The sequence below is a fragment of the Stegastes partitus genome, unplaced genomic scaffold (assembly GCF_000690725.1).
Source record: "Stegastes partitus isolate 25-593 unplaced genomic scaffold, Stegastes_partitus-1.0.2 Scaffold554, whole genome shotgun sequence".
NCBI lineage: Eukaryota > Metazoa > Chordata > Actinopteri > Pomacentridae > Stegastes > Stegastes partitus.
In genome coordinates this window covers 292334-307455 of record NW_007578285.1, presented here as the reverse complement: position 1 = coordinate 307455, position 15122 = coordinate 292334, and the positions used below count along the sequence as shown (strand labels likewise).

At 41.9% G+C, this 15122-nt stretch overlaps 1 protein-coding gene across 1 annotated transcript; it reads right to left on the bottom strand.

Moving 5' to 3' along the window:
* Positions 1 to 308: 308 nt before the first annotated feature.
* LOC103362088 (serine/threonine-protein phosphatase 2A 55 kDa regulatory subunit B alpha isoform-like) lies at positions 309 to 13778 on the bottom strand. The gene is made up of 10 exons (XM_008288352.1): positions 13446 to 13778; positions 11276 to 11344; positions 7939 to 8036; positions 7438 to 7603; positions 5736 to 5848; positions 4902 to 5079; positions 4245 to 4409; positions 3885 to 4054; positions 2367 to 2458; positions 309 to 1976 (listed from the first exon to the last, which is right to left on the bottom strand). Exons 1-10 carry the CDS (start codon positions 13450 to 13452, stop codon positions 1697 to 1699), a joined length of 1338 nt encoding a protein of 445 aa, XP_008286574.1. The 5' UTR covers positions 13453 to 13778; the 3' UTR covers positions 309 to 1696.
* Positions 13779 to 15122: the final 1344 nt, after the last annotated feature.

Below are 15122 nucleotides of genomic sequence, written 5' to 3'. Positions count from 1 at the left end.
TGTTTTGGTTTTAATTTTAGTGATTATGGCTTATAGCGCATGAAAATCTAAAATCCAATATCTCAAATTATTTGAATATTTCCTAAGATCAATCAGAAAAAAATATTTACAATACAGAAATGCCCAACTTCTGAAAAGCATTTATACCCTAAATGCTTAAACTATTGCATGATGCTTCATTTTCAAGATGAACTTGCAGACAAAGATTTTATATGATCTCTTACATCAAATATTCAATATAACCAGAAACACGTTTCATAAAATGAGTGTAGCACTGATAAGATCCCATCCACAATCAGGCAATCACAGGGGATGCAAAAAGTAGTTCCTTTATTTTTTTTTTCCACTGTCATAGATTAAAATTGTAGTTATACATTACTAGAGGCATCAATATAATCTGAACTGTCCACATTTTAAATATGGTGTGGTGACATCGAGTGCTGCAGATCTTTGTGCGGCTTGTTGTACCATCACATACAGTAGCAGTCGCGTCTGCAGTAGTTCAAACAGACACTTTAAGTGACTTAATGCCTCAAATGTTTTCTTTTTAAATTGCAGTCTTACAACACAGACATCCAAGTACTTTAGTTGGTGCAGCAAAAAGAGTCCAGTGTCAAATCATAGGTTTTCCCTGTTGTGAAGTACTGCTTCAGAGCTGTGGTACACTGTGGGAAGACAATACTTAAAATCACTCGAAAAAGATATGTTTAAAGGTCCAGCTTCATTTCACAAAATAGGACGGAACAAATCTGGTGACGTTTTAACTTTTTTTTTTAATATAAATATGACAATCATAATAATTATCTTTGAATAGGCTATCTCTTATACCTGACTATTGTTTAACAAAACAAAAAGGAGGAACCGATGCACAAAGATGTCAAGACACAGAGCCAATCTCAAAAAAGAAAAAAGAAAAAAAATCTCTTCTGGAGTCTGGGCCTGTTTGGCCACCCAGAGCCTGAGGCACAGCGAGCAGGACAACACCTCACTGGACCGAACCTGTGAAAGCACACTGCACCTCTCAATATCCTGGAGGGAACCGCTGAGGTGCTGCTGTCCAGTGTGAGCAGCAAGTGTGTGAATGAAAGTGTGAGCATACTTGAGTGAATGTGGAGTATGCAAGGTTTAATGAAACACGGGAGACGTGAAGAGACTCAACAAAAAAAAAAAAAAAGAAGACAGTAGAACGGATGAATTCATAAAAGGTGTGAACACACACAAAAAAGGTCAAATTTTTCTTAGAAAAATAAACACTACAATGGCACAAGATAATAAGGGGACATACTAACAAGTGTTTTTTCGTTTCTCTACCACAGAGCCATTTGGGGGGAAAGTTATAAAAATAAGTGTGTCTGTATTCAGAATTTTAAGGAAATTAAACTGGTTTACCCACATTAGAAAAGAAAAGGGCAGGTGGGCTGGCGAAAAAAAAAAAAAAATGGAAAAAAATTGGCACAACATCACTTAAACAACAAGGCAGGTGTCACTCTGCCGCAGACAAACTGATGATGGGCGAGAGCGAGGCTTCCTCTGTCCACATCTAGAACAAAGTGGCAAAGTCTGGTCACCGAGTAGCGACGGACAGGGATGCTGGTTGTCGGCGTTACCACAGATCACCCTGGGTGAGGGCTGTGAGGCTGCAGGTGGTTCGAGTGACGTCACCCACGCCGTATCTCACACGCGCTCACCCTGCACGTTAGTTTACTTTATCCTGGAATATGTAGAGGTTGTTGGTCGTCGCCACTGCGATGATGTTGTCCTGGGGGTGCCAGGCAGTGTGAAGGATCTTCTTGTTGAAGTCCAAACTATCCACGCTGATTTCGTCCTTCTTGCGCTTGCCGCCGGCGCACACCTTGCGGGGCTTTAGGACCTGCATGGGTTTGCTGTTCTCGCGGGATGCTTCCAGGGTCACGTCCCGCCTTTGGCCGCGGTCGAACATCCGGAAGAAGTTGTTGTATGAGCCAGTCATCACCACACTGATGGAAAAAGAGAGATAAGCGTGTAAGCTTTCAGTACAAGTCAACGTAGAATAACATCCATTAAACAGAATAGTGGGCTTAAATTTAGATGAATAATTAGAATCCAAAGTATTTAAGGAATTTAAAGCAACCCAATTAAACTGACAAAAACGTAAACTGTATTTGCATTAATGTATGTCGTGTAATCACTTCTTTAAAATCTACTGAATACCACTTTTAAAAGGAATATTCTGGGTCCAATAGTGTCAGAGGTCAAACTATTTTTGCCTCAGCTTGCAGTAAAGTCTTGGGAATCAAGCCAGCAACAACAAGATGGGGAAAAAAATACGGTAGTACTTCAAAGTTTTTCCCATAAGGTGTTATTTCATCTTCCCCCCCAGTTTGTACCTGTCATTGCCATTCCAGCAGCATTCAAACTTGTCAAAGATGCAGTCGTTCTCGTAGAGCGAGCACAGCTTGCTCCTCAGGTACTCGTGAACCTGGAATGAATGAATGTATTTAGAGGCAGGTTTGAAGAGGCAACCAAAAGACTGACCTCTGGATCTTTATCATCGCTGTAGATGCAGATACAGCAACGAGACTTTATACAGTAAAATCATACCCAAATCTCATGGGAAGCACATTTACAAGCTTAATTATGTCTCAATGGCACAAATTTCCTTCTGTGCTTTCTGTGCACAAGCCAGTGCACAGAAAAATGACAGCTTTAGAGCGCCTCCTAGTGGCCACTATATGTCATTGGCAGGAATGATTCAAAAAAGGTGTGGCCAGTGTTACACAATATCAGTATCTGCATTTTCAGCTTGATGAGCAGCATGTTTACATCAGAATTAAACTACAACACACATGCAAACAAATGCAATTAGAAAATCTGAATGATGCATGATGCTTCAGTAATAGGCTGCGGACACATTATCACGTAGACAATGAAGGAACTCGCTGAAAAACAGGAGAATCTAAGTGGTGTAATGCACAAAGCGGAAACACCAACGTACACCTTTTCCATTGTAGTAAAAGGAGCATTTTCGGCGCTGTGCGGGAGCATTACAATGACAGGAAATGAGTAGTGACTGAGTCTGATCATAAAATGTCACAAACAGGAGATTCTCAGACCGCAGACGAAGCTGTAAAATAAACAGTGTCTGCCTTCCAAATTGTTGAGGTATTCATGGAGTTTCACACTTCAGCCCTTTTCAGACGTGTGTTATGTAACATTTCTGGATTCATCAGTGTGTTAAAGAGTCGGCTCTCTTTCTGTCAGACGTCGGTCACTTTTATGGTAATGCTGCTTCAGTCAGACATACCCACAGCAGTGACACGGAGACATCGGACCGTAAATTAGGATGATGCATAATAACACACTAATTAACAGGATACATCGAAGCTGCAGCTTGTAAACTGTGGCTCTGTGTGACAGCTCACTTTTCTGGACTAAACAAACAGTAGCTACACTGTGTGAGTTGTCATTAGATCCTGATGATCTTGTCTCCAAGTTGGGGATGATTTATAGTCCAATTAAATGTAATTAATGAAGTTCAACTCTCTCACTTTACAGCCACTTATATAGAGCAGCTCGTATTTAAGAAACTCAGAGGAAAGACTGCTACAAACCTAAGCTCCAAGTGTTTGTTTCCACTTGTGCGTGAATATTCATTAATTCAACAGCATGCAAATCAGGCTTCAATGTGCTAAAGTGAAATGTTACAAGGTCCAATCTAATAAGATTGACGTTGCGACTTTTACGTGTTCAGATGGCGTAGATTAATGGAAAGGAGTGATTGTCTTGGTTTCTGTCAACAGCATCTTCAAATGGCGTCTAGATTTCACAATAAGTCACTCATGGCCCGTTTCCAATCACGCGACGAACCGAACAGCACATGTTGGTGCTGTGTTTTGTGTTCTCACCTGATAGGTCTCCACTGGCCTGTTTTCCATGTTCAGGTCCCAAATCTTCACAGACAAGTAGTCTCTGGTCATCATGTAGCGTCCGTTGTGGCTAAACTTAACATCCGAGATCGAGGATATGATCTCAGAGAAGAAGGAGCGATTACTAGGATCTTCTGGCTCCTCAAACACTGGGCAAAAGAAAGTAAAATGAAACAAGTATGTAAAGAATTTGTCAAACTGCAGTGTTTTTCAGACGTCTAGAGTTAGATGAAGTGTTGCTCAGTGGCTATCGGGGCGCCCAGCAGAATACATTCAATACTTAATCAGCACGACAAGGTAGAAGAATGGTGATTAGAAATAACCAGAGTGGGTACTCACGCTTGGAGTGCTTGTCACATAGTGCCGAAGCCCTCATGTCGCACAGACGGATGGTTCCTTTGCTGCTGCTGTAGACGAAGGTGTTACACTGGTGAGGATGGAACTCTGCTGCCGTGATCACCTCCGTAAGCTCCTCCATGTTGGCCGGTTTAATGTCAACAATATCTGAGGAGCACGTGGTTAAGGAGGGATGCAGCTTTAATGCTTGGAGAAATCATCACAAGCCCCTCTAGGCTGATGTTATTTTGGGTGATATCTAATGAAATAAACATTCTCAAGGGGAGGAAAAAGAAGACGAAAACATCCGAAAATGTCTGGGGTCACAATAAACCTTAAGGTGGACATTAGGTCTTTTCAGCTCATTTATTAGTTGGACGTGAAAGAAAAAGTTTGGCAGCTGCACCTACCCTATAATGTAAAGCCTATGAGAATCTGTCTCTACTCCTTTATCATGTGTGACAGCACTTCTCTACCCCCGAAATCAAATTTCATCCCCAGCAGCAAGCTTGACACTCAACATGAACCTACCTGAGTGCAAGACCTTTGATTGTGGTGTTAAACAATATTTTCTACTCACACCTGAGGTCATTCTGATTGTCAATAATCTCGTACTCAAGCGGGGTCGCACAGATTCAGACAACGTGTGTTTAAGGATACTGAAGCTGCGGTCGGTGATCTCGAGGTGCCACAGGTTGATGCGCAGGTCGTCTGCAGACAGGTAGGTCTCATTGTCGCTGTTGACGGAGATAGAGTTGATGTGGTAGGTGTGAGCGTTGGCGAACACCCTCCGTGGACTGGCTTCCACCATGAGGTCCATCGGTATTAAAACTGGTACCTGAGAGAAGAGAAAAATAAGCCATCATTTGAAACTCATAATGACAGTAGGGATGAATTCTGAAGCTCTGAAAGCTGTCAGTAGGCACATTCTTGTCTGTCCACTGACTTTAATTACCAGAGCATGCAGCCAGTGTGGCATGAAGTATTCTATATATTCAATTAGCTGGATAAAGGGGCACTAACACCTTCTCCTTTCATTTGCTTCTTCCAGGCGTCCATTCCATGTGAGACTGGTTTAATTTAATCAATACAGCTGTCTTCAAACGCCATAAGATAAAAACAGATGTGAAGTCAATTTGTGCTGCACTTGTTGGGTGTAGTAGGAGTGTACTCCACGCTGAGTATTTCAAAAATATATATAAAATGCTTCTCCTTAAACCTGATTTGCTTTTCCTTTAATTTCGTGCCAACACAACAAAGCTGCGAAGCCTGAGCCCAAATGCCCAGAAGGTACATTGTTCTGACAAGAAACCAAACATTAGTTCAAACAGCAAGTGTAGAAGCACAGATTTGGAGTTTTAGTTAAAGTCAAACGAGTGACTCTTCCAAAATGATAACATGTCCGTGTTTTATTAATTTGACATCCAAGGTTGTTGCCAGGGAACGCTGGCTGAGTGACTCCGCCTTCAGGTTGTGTTTCATTCAAGAACTCACCCGCAGTGACGTGATAGTGTTGGGGTCTTTGTAGCATCCATCCTCCTCTTTGAGATTATATCCCTCTGGTCTCTTGTCTCGTTCACTGATTTTCCACAATTTAATCGTTTTATCTGCGTGGGACAGAAAAACAAAGTTGGAAATAGCAGCACAAACTCTTCACAAAAGGACAAATGTGAACTTTTATGCATCCATTAGCACAAATAAAAATGTTAGAAAAGTGCAAGGAATATCCATCCATCTATTATCTATACACCGCGTAATGCTCACTAGTGTCATGGGGGGCTGGAGTCTATCCCAGGTGACTCAGGGTGAAGGCAGGGGACACCCTGGACAGGTCACCAGTCTATCACAGGGCTACACTTAGAGACAGACAACCAAGCACACTCACACTCACACCTACGGACAATTTAGAATCATCAATTAACCTCAACATGTTTTTGGACTGTGTGGGAGGAAGCCGGAGAACCTGGAGAGAACCCACAGGGAGAACATGCAAACTCCACGCAGAAAGATCCCGGGTGTCCTCACCGGGACGTGAACCGGGGACCTTCTAGCTGCGAGGCAACGGTGCTAACCACCGATCCACCTTGCAGGCCTACAAGGAATATAATTGCAATAATTTCTGTCATATCCTAAATACTGGTTGCATATTTATATTTACTAAAGCTCTACTCAGGGCTTTCCATAAGTGCCAGCTGCTGGCGTTTAAGTTCAGCCAGCTCATTTACAGATTTCTGAATCCAATTTCAGAAAACAGCATTGATTACCAAGCTGCAAGCTGCCATGCATGCACATTCACAACCACTATCCAACACTTCAAAACATAGCGTGCATGATCACAGAGAAGTGTGTATCTCTGTCGGTACTGGTCCCACCCACACATGCTCAATATGAACATGTGCGTGTTCGCTCTCAGCTGAGAGGTTGAGTTCAGCTCAGCAGAGAGCAGAGAGTGCCTGACAAATAAGACTGCACCGACTGCACAAACGGGGGACAGCCTCATTAGACGGGATACTTCGGAAAATACCAAAGCAGCAACTTGACAATTGTGCAGTAAGCATTAAGAAGTGTACTGAACACAGCGCATTTTGCATGTAAGCCATGGAGACATTAATGGGCTGAATGAATGAACAAATTAGTGAATTATCTGTATTTACATTGCACATCTTACAGCAGAAGATTACTAGATGGTGATTCAGTGGTGATTCATGAGATTTGATTCATGTAATTCACATATTTTATTTTAGATTTATTTCTGGCATAGGTCTAATTCAATAACTGAATTTCAAACCAATGCACAGACTAGATAAGGAATGGGATTACAAAACATGTTCCTCCTTAAAATAACCTTGTTTATTTTAATTGAAGAAGTATTCTGTTTCCAGTACGTGTTCATAAATCGTACAGTGAAGGTGACCCTAAAGAAACGCAAAATAAATAAGGTTTAATGACTACGAAAGTTCTGATCAGTCAAGAATAAGTGTGGCTTTAAATATTAATATCAATTTACAGACTGTGTCCACACCTACTAAGGTGACATCTAAGCCATTGTAGGGTAAGAAAGCATTATTTTCATGGCATAAATGTCTAACTGTTTAAGTCTGATGAACAAAGATGAGTTTTGGGGAGTTTAATTCATGCCTGGAGAGAGAGTTTAGCAAATATCTGGGCACACGCTCAGTTAAAATGACTCACTCACCATTAGTTGACAACAGGAACTGAGCAGCATTCTTCTGAGGAAGCCAGCGAATCTTGTTGATCTTCTCTTCTATTTCCAAACTCTTCAAGTAGTCAAACTCAGGCTCGTGGCTCTGGAAAGTGCTGTAAACATTGTACTCGCTCCGGAACTGAGGCTGATTCTTATTCTGTTGGGAACCGGTTCACACAAAAGAGGAGGAAGTTAATTTGCCCTTTATTTGATGCATTTCATTCCAAACAAACAAACAAACAAACAAACAAACATCTGTTCAATAATTGACAGCATCCTTCTACGAAGAAATACAACAGGCATGAATACAGCATATGACTAGTCAGCTTTTTTATTTATTTATTTTTTAAATCCTCAGATACTGTTTACACAATATGTTCCAAAAATAACATCCATCTGTTTTTCTTTTCACTTCATGTGACTGAGTTCAAGGGATGACCTTTTCTAAAGTGTGGGAATAGAACTCCACACAAGTCCAACATGCAGCTGTACCTCTATTTCCTGCTGGAAAATGACGACACGCCCACCCTTGTCTCCTGTGGCCAGCAGCTTCCCTGTGTGGTTAAACTCAACAGTGGATATAATGTCCGCTGCAGAGAGAGAGAGAGAGAGAGAGAGAGACAAACATTAAAACTCCCATTTGCCATGATGTTATTTTAAAATTGGTGCACCAAAATAGAACAACCTCTTTCCATTATTAAGTACATTCAGGGACCACTGTTAATCCCAACTAACCCTGGATTTATCTCTCTGGGAATCAGAGAGCGGTGGATGGACGAGAGTGGACAAGACGGGAGTCGAGGCTGGACATGCAGAAGGATGTCACAGCATGTAGAGCAGACGGAAAATTATCAGTAACCTAGTTTTCCCCTTTTCTCTCCCTCTTACTCAGACGGCATTACACATTTCCCCCAGCAGCAGTATGCTGCTTTATAAACCCAAGCTCAGTCGCATAGATGCACACTTGCTTAACCCTTTGTCGCCCATTGGAGCAGAAGGACAATGCTCCAAAAGGTTACAGCGAGTGGTCTTTGTATATACGTTGTACTCCCTGAGGCCCCAAGTAGGGGGTAATACATCCCAACGAGTAGCTTAACTACTTGAGGGCACATAGTCATACTTGTATGTAATCATTTTTGGGCAGATTACACATTTTGTTAATTTCTAAAGTGACAAAAAGAAAATACAAATCCAGCACATTGACTACATTTACTAATGCCCTGTTACTTATTATTTATTCAAATAGAAAACAATCAGTTGTAATTGACACTCCATATACTACATGTAAAGTCTCAGACCTTCATTAACCTGCTAAGAATTACTCGACGAGTTCAGACTTGTCAGACATTTCAAGAATTGTCATTAGAAATTACAGACTCGAGGCAATCGCAAAGATGGATCATATCTGAGTCTTGAAGCCATGAAGTGAAACTCAACCTGAGCTAACCGATTCCTAAAAAAAGATTAAAACACCTCCAGCTGTAAATGTCCAGTGTCAGTAACAGAACAGCACTTAGGGGAAGCCACGGAAGTCTAGAGAAGATCTGGGAACACTAGAAACCTGTCAGATAAATCTGCACATCTGCTAAGCAGAGCTGGTATAAGGAGTACTGGTGCACTGTTCAGATGTGCAGAGTTGATGAATGAACAGGGTCTGTATGGAAGAGTCACAAGAAAAAACCTTACCTGCCATATATATCGTCAAAAAAAAACAACAGCTGAAGGATGTGCTGCAGCATCTGGATAAGCCAGACTAGTTTCATAAAGAGAACACTGTGCAAATAGAAGGAAGAACTGATTCTGTTCAATATCAGCAAATTCTGGATGCAAATGTTTTTCACCTGAAAAAATGCCCATGACAGGTATGAAAAAAAATAAAATAGCCAGAGCAAAGCAGCTACTTCAGCCTCTGAAATGCATTCGTTATTGATGGTAAATGGATGTCGCCATCTGTCTATATGTGAATGTTGCATAAATGGAGTACAATAGGAAATGTGGGCCAAGGATAATGTACCATTTTTCTGTCACTCCACCATCGGAATGCGTTAAAAGGCTGAAACATGCCAGACTGCTGCAGAACATCATGAACTGAAAAACAGTACCGCCTTCCAGTAAAGCATGTTTCCATTCTTTAGATTCCAGATACTTGGCCATGCTTATTGCAACAACAGATGACACACAGAGACAAAGAGGTGTTTCTGATATTCAGCCGACGCTTTGTGATATGTGCACCGGTGAAAAATGAAAGGAAAAACCAACCAGGTGTCTTCGTAAGGTGTTGTGCCACCACGTATCACCAGGACAGCTTCAAGTCGGAGGAATGAAACACCCTACTTCCAAAACATAGTGCGTCATTTAGTGTTTTGATGATGGCGTGCTGTCTGACATGTTGGTCAAAAAATCTCCAACACGTGTCCCGTTGGGTTGAGATCTGGTGACTAGGAATCATAGCACATGATTCACGTCGTTTTCAGACTCAAACCCGACCACTCCCATCAGGATAGGAAGGTTTCATCACGAGGTAAAGGTGATGACTCTGAACAACTCTGTAATCATTTGCAGCCACCTTTCCTCCAAGTGAAGCCAAACCATGTCAGTAAACGTCCCAAACAACGTAACATGGAGACCAGATCGCCTCACTGTAAGGATCAATGGTTCAAGCTTTTTCCTTTAATTTCTCACTCTTCTATAAATGGGATTCGCCAAAAATGTTATTCATATGTATAACTATAGCAATACAATTTAACACTACAACAAGCTAGATCCTCCAAAATGAGGAAACAACATTATAACCTTGAAAGGGATAGAATTTACTGCAGGGATGCTGCACTAGACTACATTAGTATTAGCTGGGTGTACCAAAAAACTGTTCAATCAGTGTAATGCAATGCCCAATGTCCAGTCGTTTGTAGAAGCATATTCTGAAGCAAAATACCAAACACCATAGTACAGAGCTAATCCTACTGAGATGAAGGGAAAATGTCCTGATGCTGTTCTCATCATCCAGAGGTTCTACCTAACAGGACTATTAACTGCTGTGCAGTATACGATATGGGTTCACAGTCTTGGATTTATCTATTTAGCATCCAATGTTTTGTCCATCACCACCAAAGTGACCAATGAAAGTCTCCGTTTCCAAATTTCAAGTAAAACACCTTCACCATGAGCGACCAAGAGCTGAAGTGCTGCCATGCACTCTTTTCTTTTCAGTCCACTTTAAAACACCAAAACCTGCTCTGACACCAAGGTATCAAAAAATGTCAATATTTTGCTGTTTAATTGATCCTCACAAGGATCTAGTGGTGAGTCTCCAACGTGAGTAACACTTCTAGTATTAATGAGAGCTTACCAGTGGCTGACCAATGGAAATTTTTGAATGTGAATCAGCAACAGCACGAACAGATTAATGTGTAATAACAGCTCTAATACAGCTAAGGTGTCAATAAACAGACTTCTGTCTGATTAAAGTAAAGAATAATTTAACAGAGCAATACATTTAAAGAAGTCGCTTTCTCTTTAATCATCTGCATGATGCCCACAAATGGTGAGTCATTCAGTGCAACAACACAGCTCAGTTCAGGGAAACACAGGTAGTGTTTAAAATATATACATAATGGCCGTGCTGTATGGAGTGCACAGTTCAAACACATCGCATCATGGCTTATCGCACCAAGGCGTGGTTAAATGGTTCTATATCGAACCAGCTGAAATGAAACAGAAGATATTCACTGCAAGCTGTTGAGCAGTTGACCATATACCAACATTTGTCACTTTTCCAACCACGCTTTCTGCTTTAAAATGCAAATTTTTCTTGACGGGGAGCCCGTACCTTCAGCTACATCGTCATCAATGGCTCCTTTCACCTGAGAGAAGCACCACTGCATGTCACCTCCAGGTCCTGTAGAAATAAGAGAAGAAATGTAACATTAACAATAAACCTCAAAGTATATTTCTGGCTGGCTAAGGGTGTTCTACATGTTTTAATAGTAGGATTTTAACTGGCTCAGTTACACTAAAATGGCCAGGTTTCACATGTTTACTGATAACGAAACAGCATTTAGCTGCGTGATGTTGTACGTCAAAGAAGCGTATTAACTGTGTATTTTAACTTTCCTTGCCCTGATATGCAAGCAGTTCAAAAGTAACACATTGGAAAGCTTTCGTTTCAGCACAGTGTCACTTTCAGGTAGCAAGAAACAATTTCACTGATATCGTACTTACAGACAGGTGGCAGACCTGTTGCAAAAACGTATGCGGTAATAAATGTGCACATATCCTCTCACAACTTCTGCATGTGTAGTCTCAAAGACAAGAAACTGACTTGTCAGTCTCTATCTGAACAATACATATACCCACTCCACAGATGAGACCTGCAAGACCAGTTATATTATGGGCACATTACCAAGACAACAGTTATGAAATAGAAGCGATTGAGATGTCAAAGATCTTTCACGTACAATGACTGTTTAAATAAATCTTCCAGATTTAAGGCTCAGTTATCACTGTGGTTTTCGCACTTTGAAAGAAGGAGTCGGGTGTAAATTAGATTCATAAATACTGACTGAACTCCAGATCACAGTAACAGTGGGTGAATTCAGTCTTGAGACGTCCTTTATTTTAAGTCTGGTCAACTGTTCGCAGCAGGAGATGCTCTCATGCCAGGCTCCCTTGTCAAAACTATAAAAACAAGTCAAACATGCTGCAGTATTTAATAATAACCACCATCACTCGTCTCAACAGGTTCTCAATCAACATAGCTCGTTGCACAATAAATCTAGTTGAATCCCGCATAATTTTTACACATGATCATCTCTGTTATTACACAATAAAAACTGGTCGGATCTGTCAATAACAATGTCCACACATTTAACAGAAGCTCTGAAAAATAATCAAGGACATTTATGAGTCACCGTGGTTTCATCATACTCTTATTCTGAGATGAATCATGGCTTTTAAACAAAAAGCCAGGACAGGGTAGGTATTGGACAGGATAAAAATGTAGCCTCATCTTAATGCCTGTGCATTTTGCAAGAGAAACAGAAAGCAGGTGTTTAAATATGCAAATCTCCCTGATTCTTTTGAAAGACAGAATCATGTCTGATGTCTACGTCTGAGGATCAGTGGCATTTCCCCGGGCAAATGGATAAAATGCATGTACTAGATGTATTTTTAGCAGACCTTCTTTTTGCTGAACGATTAAATAACCACCTATCTCAAACGACTGTAAGGAGTTAAAGGCGTTCACAATAACTCTACAGCACTGAAACTATCAGCTAATGAATGGAACAAAACGCTGCGCTGTGCCAAATAAACGCTTGAGTATCTGGGTCTGATTTGAGGGGATAGTTTTCCACTGTAGCAGATGTATAGCCCTAAACACCAGCTCTCTGTCTCTTCAGTCCTTTCAAGCAGAAATTGCACAAACAGCCTGCTCAGTCTGCAGCAGGCCTGCGGTGCTAGCCTGCATGTGGGCAATGTCAAAGTTTGCGCTAACACTAGCTAGCCTGGCTTGTCAAACCAACCGTAGCGTGATTGAGAAATTTGCACTGGTGTGATTATAGCAGCAGACCGGATAAATGTAAACTGATGACTTATGAGTACCCAGAGTAAGAATCAGCCATTACAGCTGCGAGAAGTTGGCGCTGTAGTATGAAGGATAGCTATGTTTGGCTAACACGGTGTGCACAGATAGCTTGCAAAAAAAAAATGGTCCCGGGCCAGTGAGACGGTAAACAGCTAGCACTTGCTTGTTAGCTAGCTAGCTAGCTAGCTTTAGCCGGCATAGACAGCAGACAGGCTAGATGGGCGATGACACTAGCTAGCTAGCTAACGTTAGCACACAAGCTAAGTTTGGTTAGCCGGCTGCCGTTAGCTAAACCCCAACACTCGGCTGCGAAATCTCCCGACTGACGGGGGCGGCGAGCTCGCTGCAAGCGGATTCTCGGTGTGAAGAAAACGCCGGGTGCCCGTGTGCGTGTGTGACGGTTAAAGTGAATTACCTGCCATGACGAGACAGACAGTGGAGCTCGCCTCAGTCAGTCACGATCCTGCTTCCCACTCCCACGCGCTGATTCGTGGGATCTGAACTTTTTCTTCCGCTCAGTGTCCGCCGTGTGTGTATGCGCGCAAACCTGGAAGTCGGGCTCGAAATTAAGCGCAAACACCGGCTATTTTTAATCACTCTCCCGGTCTCTATCTCCCGCTCCGGTGTCTGTTGTGTCTCTCGGTGTGTCTCCCCCCCTCCGCGTCTCTTGCCGCCGGCTACTTGGCATCCCACAAGTCACCACTTCTTCTTCTTCTTCTTCTTCTTCTTCTTCTTGTTCCTCCCCACCCCACTCGAGTCTCTTCCGCACGTGAACCAAAGGGTTTTTATAATGCGCGCGCACACAGCACGGCAGCTGCACACGGGCGCGCGTGCACGTTGATGGACATCATCATCATGATCACACTGTCCTACTTAGGCAGTGCTGGTGTCACTTCATTCATACTTTGTAGCAGTAATAATACTTACTGTGCTCAAAACTTTGCATACACATGTAAAGACCATGTTTATTATTTCAGCTCTGAGCTTCCAATGACTCCAGTAACTCTCAGTTTTCTATGATGGAATGACTGAAGCACATTTTTGTCATAAAAAGCAATCATGCATTTTGGGTCTTTTGGAGATATGACAAAATCTGCTGGCTCAAAAATATACATACAACAAGATCTGATGAAATGTTTCTTGGCCATTTTCAACTCAAGTATTCACCTTTTGTTATCCGTCCACAAGCTTGTGGTTGTGTCTTTGACCACTCCTCTGAACAGAATTGGTGCAGTTTAACTTTTTAAAGGGGTTAAAGTCAGAACTTTGCAAAGACCAGCCTAGAACCTTGATTTTTATCCTGACTTAGCCATTCATTTAACATTTTTGATGTGCGTTTGGGGTCATTGTCTTGTTGGAACACCCAACTTCCTCCAAGACAAAATATTCTGCCTATTTATTGTAGGCTTTCCTGCAGAATGTGGAGGTAATCCACTTTCTTCATTATTTAATTTACTTTGTGTGAAGCTCCAGTTCCACTGGCAGCACCACCCCCAGAGCATGATGCTGCCACCACGATGCTTGACGGTAGGTTTGGCGTTTGAGGTTAAAGGCCTCACCTTCTGTCCTCCAAACATATTTCTAGTCATTGTGGCCAAATAGCTCCATTTGTTGTTTCTTCTGACCACAGAACTTTCCTCCAGAAGGCCTTTTCTTTGTCCATGTGATCAGCAGCAAACAGACAGCCTTGAGGTGTCATTTTTGGAGAAAGGGTTTCCTTTTTGCTCTGCAGCCTCTCAGCTTGAGTGTTGACTCTGACACATGTCTTTCAGCAGCATTTACTCCACTGCAACTTGTTTTTTTTTGGGTGATTCTCAGTTGACTCTTGACCATCCTGACCAATTGTTTCTCAGCAGCAGGAGGATTTGTGGCAGTGACACAACTGTACCATGCACTTTATATTTACAATCAGTTGTTTGGTTGTGGGATCTGAGTTATGACTTGTTCCTTTTTCAGATGTGTGCTGAACTCCTTTCCATTTCCACTGTAGAGTTCGTGGCTGAGTCTAGTGAGTCGACCAAATGGACCCCATTTAAATTGGCTCAGAGGAGTCACCAGGTATCATCAATCTCAATTACTCACGAGAAGTTAA

Excerpts from the sequence above, each read along its gene's own strand:
- LOC103362088 (XM_008288352.1), bottom strand. Across the intron at positions 4,055-4,244 it reads ATGTGACAAGCACTCCAAGC|TGTTTGAGGAGCCAGAAGAT; the intron begins GTGAGTACCCAC and ends TCTTTTGCCCAG. Across the intron at positions 1,977-2,366 it reads TGCTGGAATGGCAATGACAG|TGTGGTGATGACTGGCTCAT; the intron begins GTACAAACTGGG and ends TTTTTCCATCAG.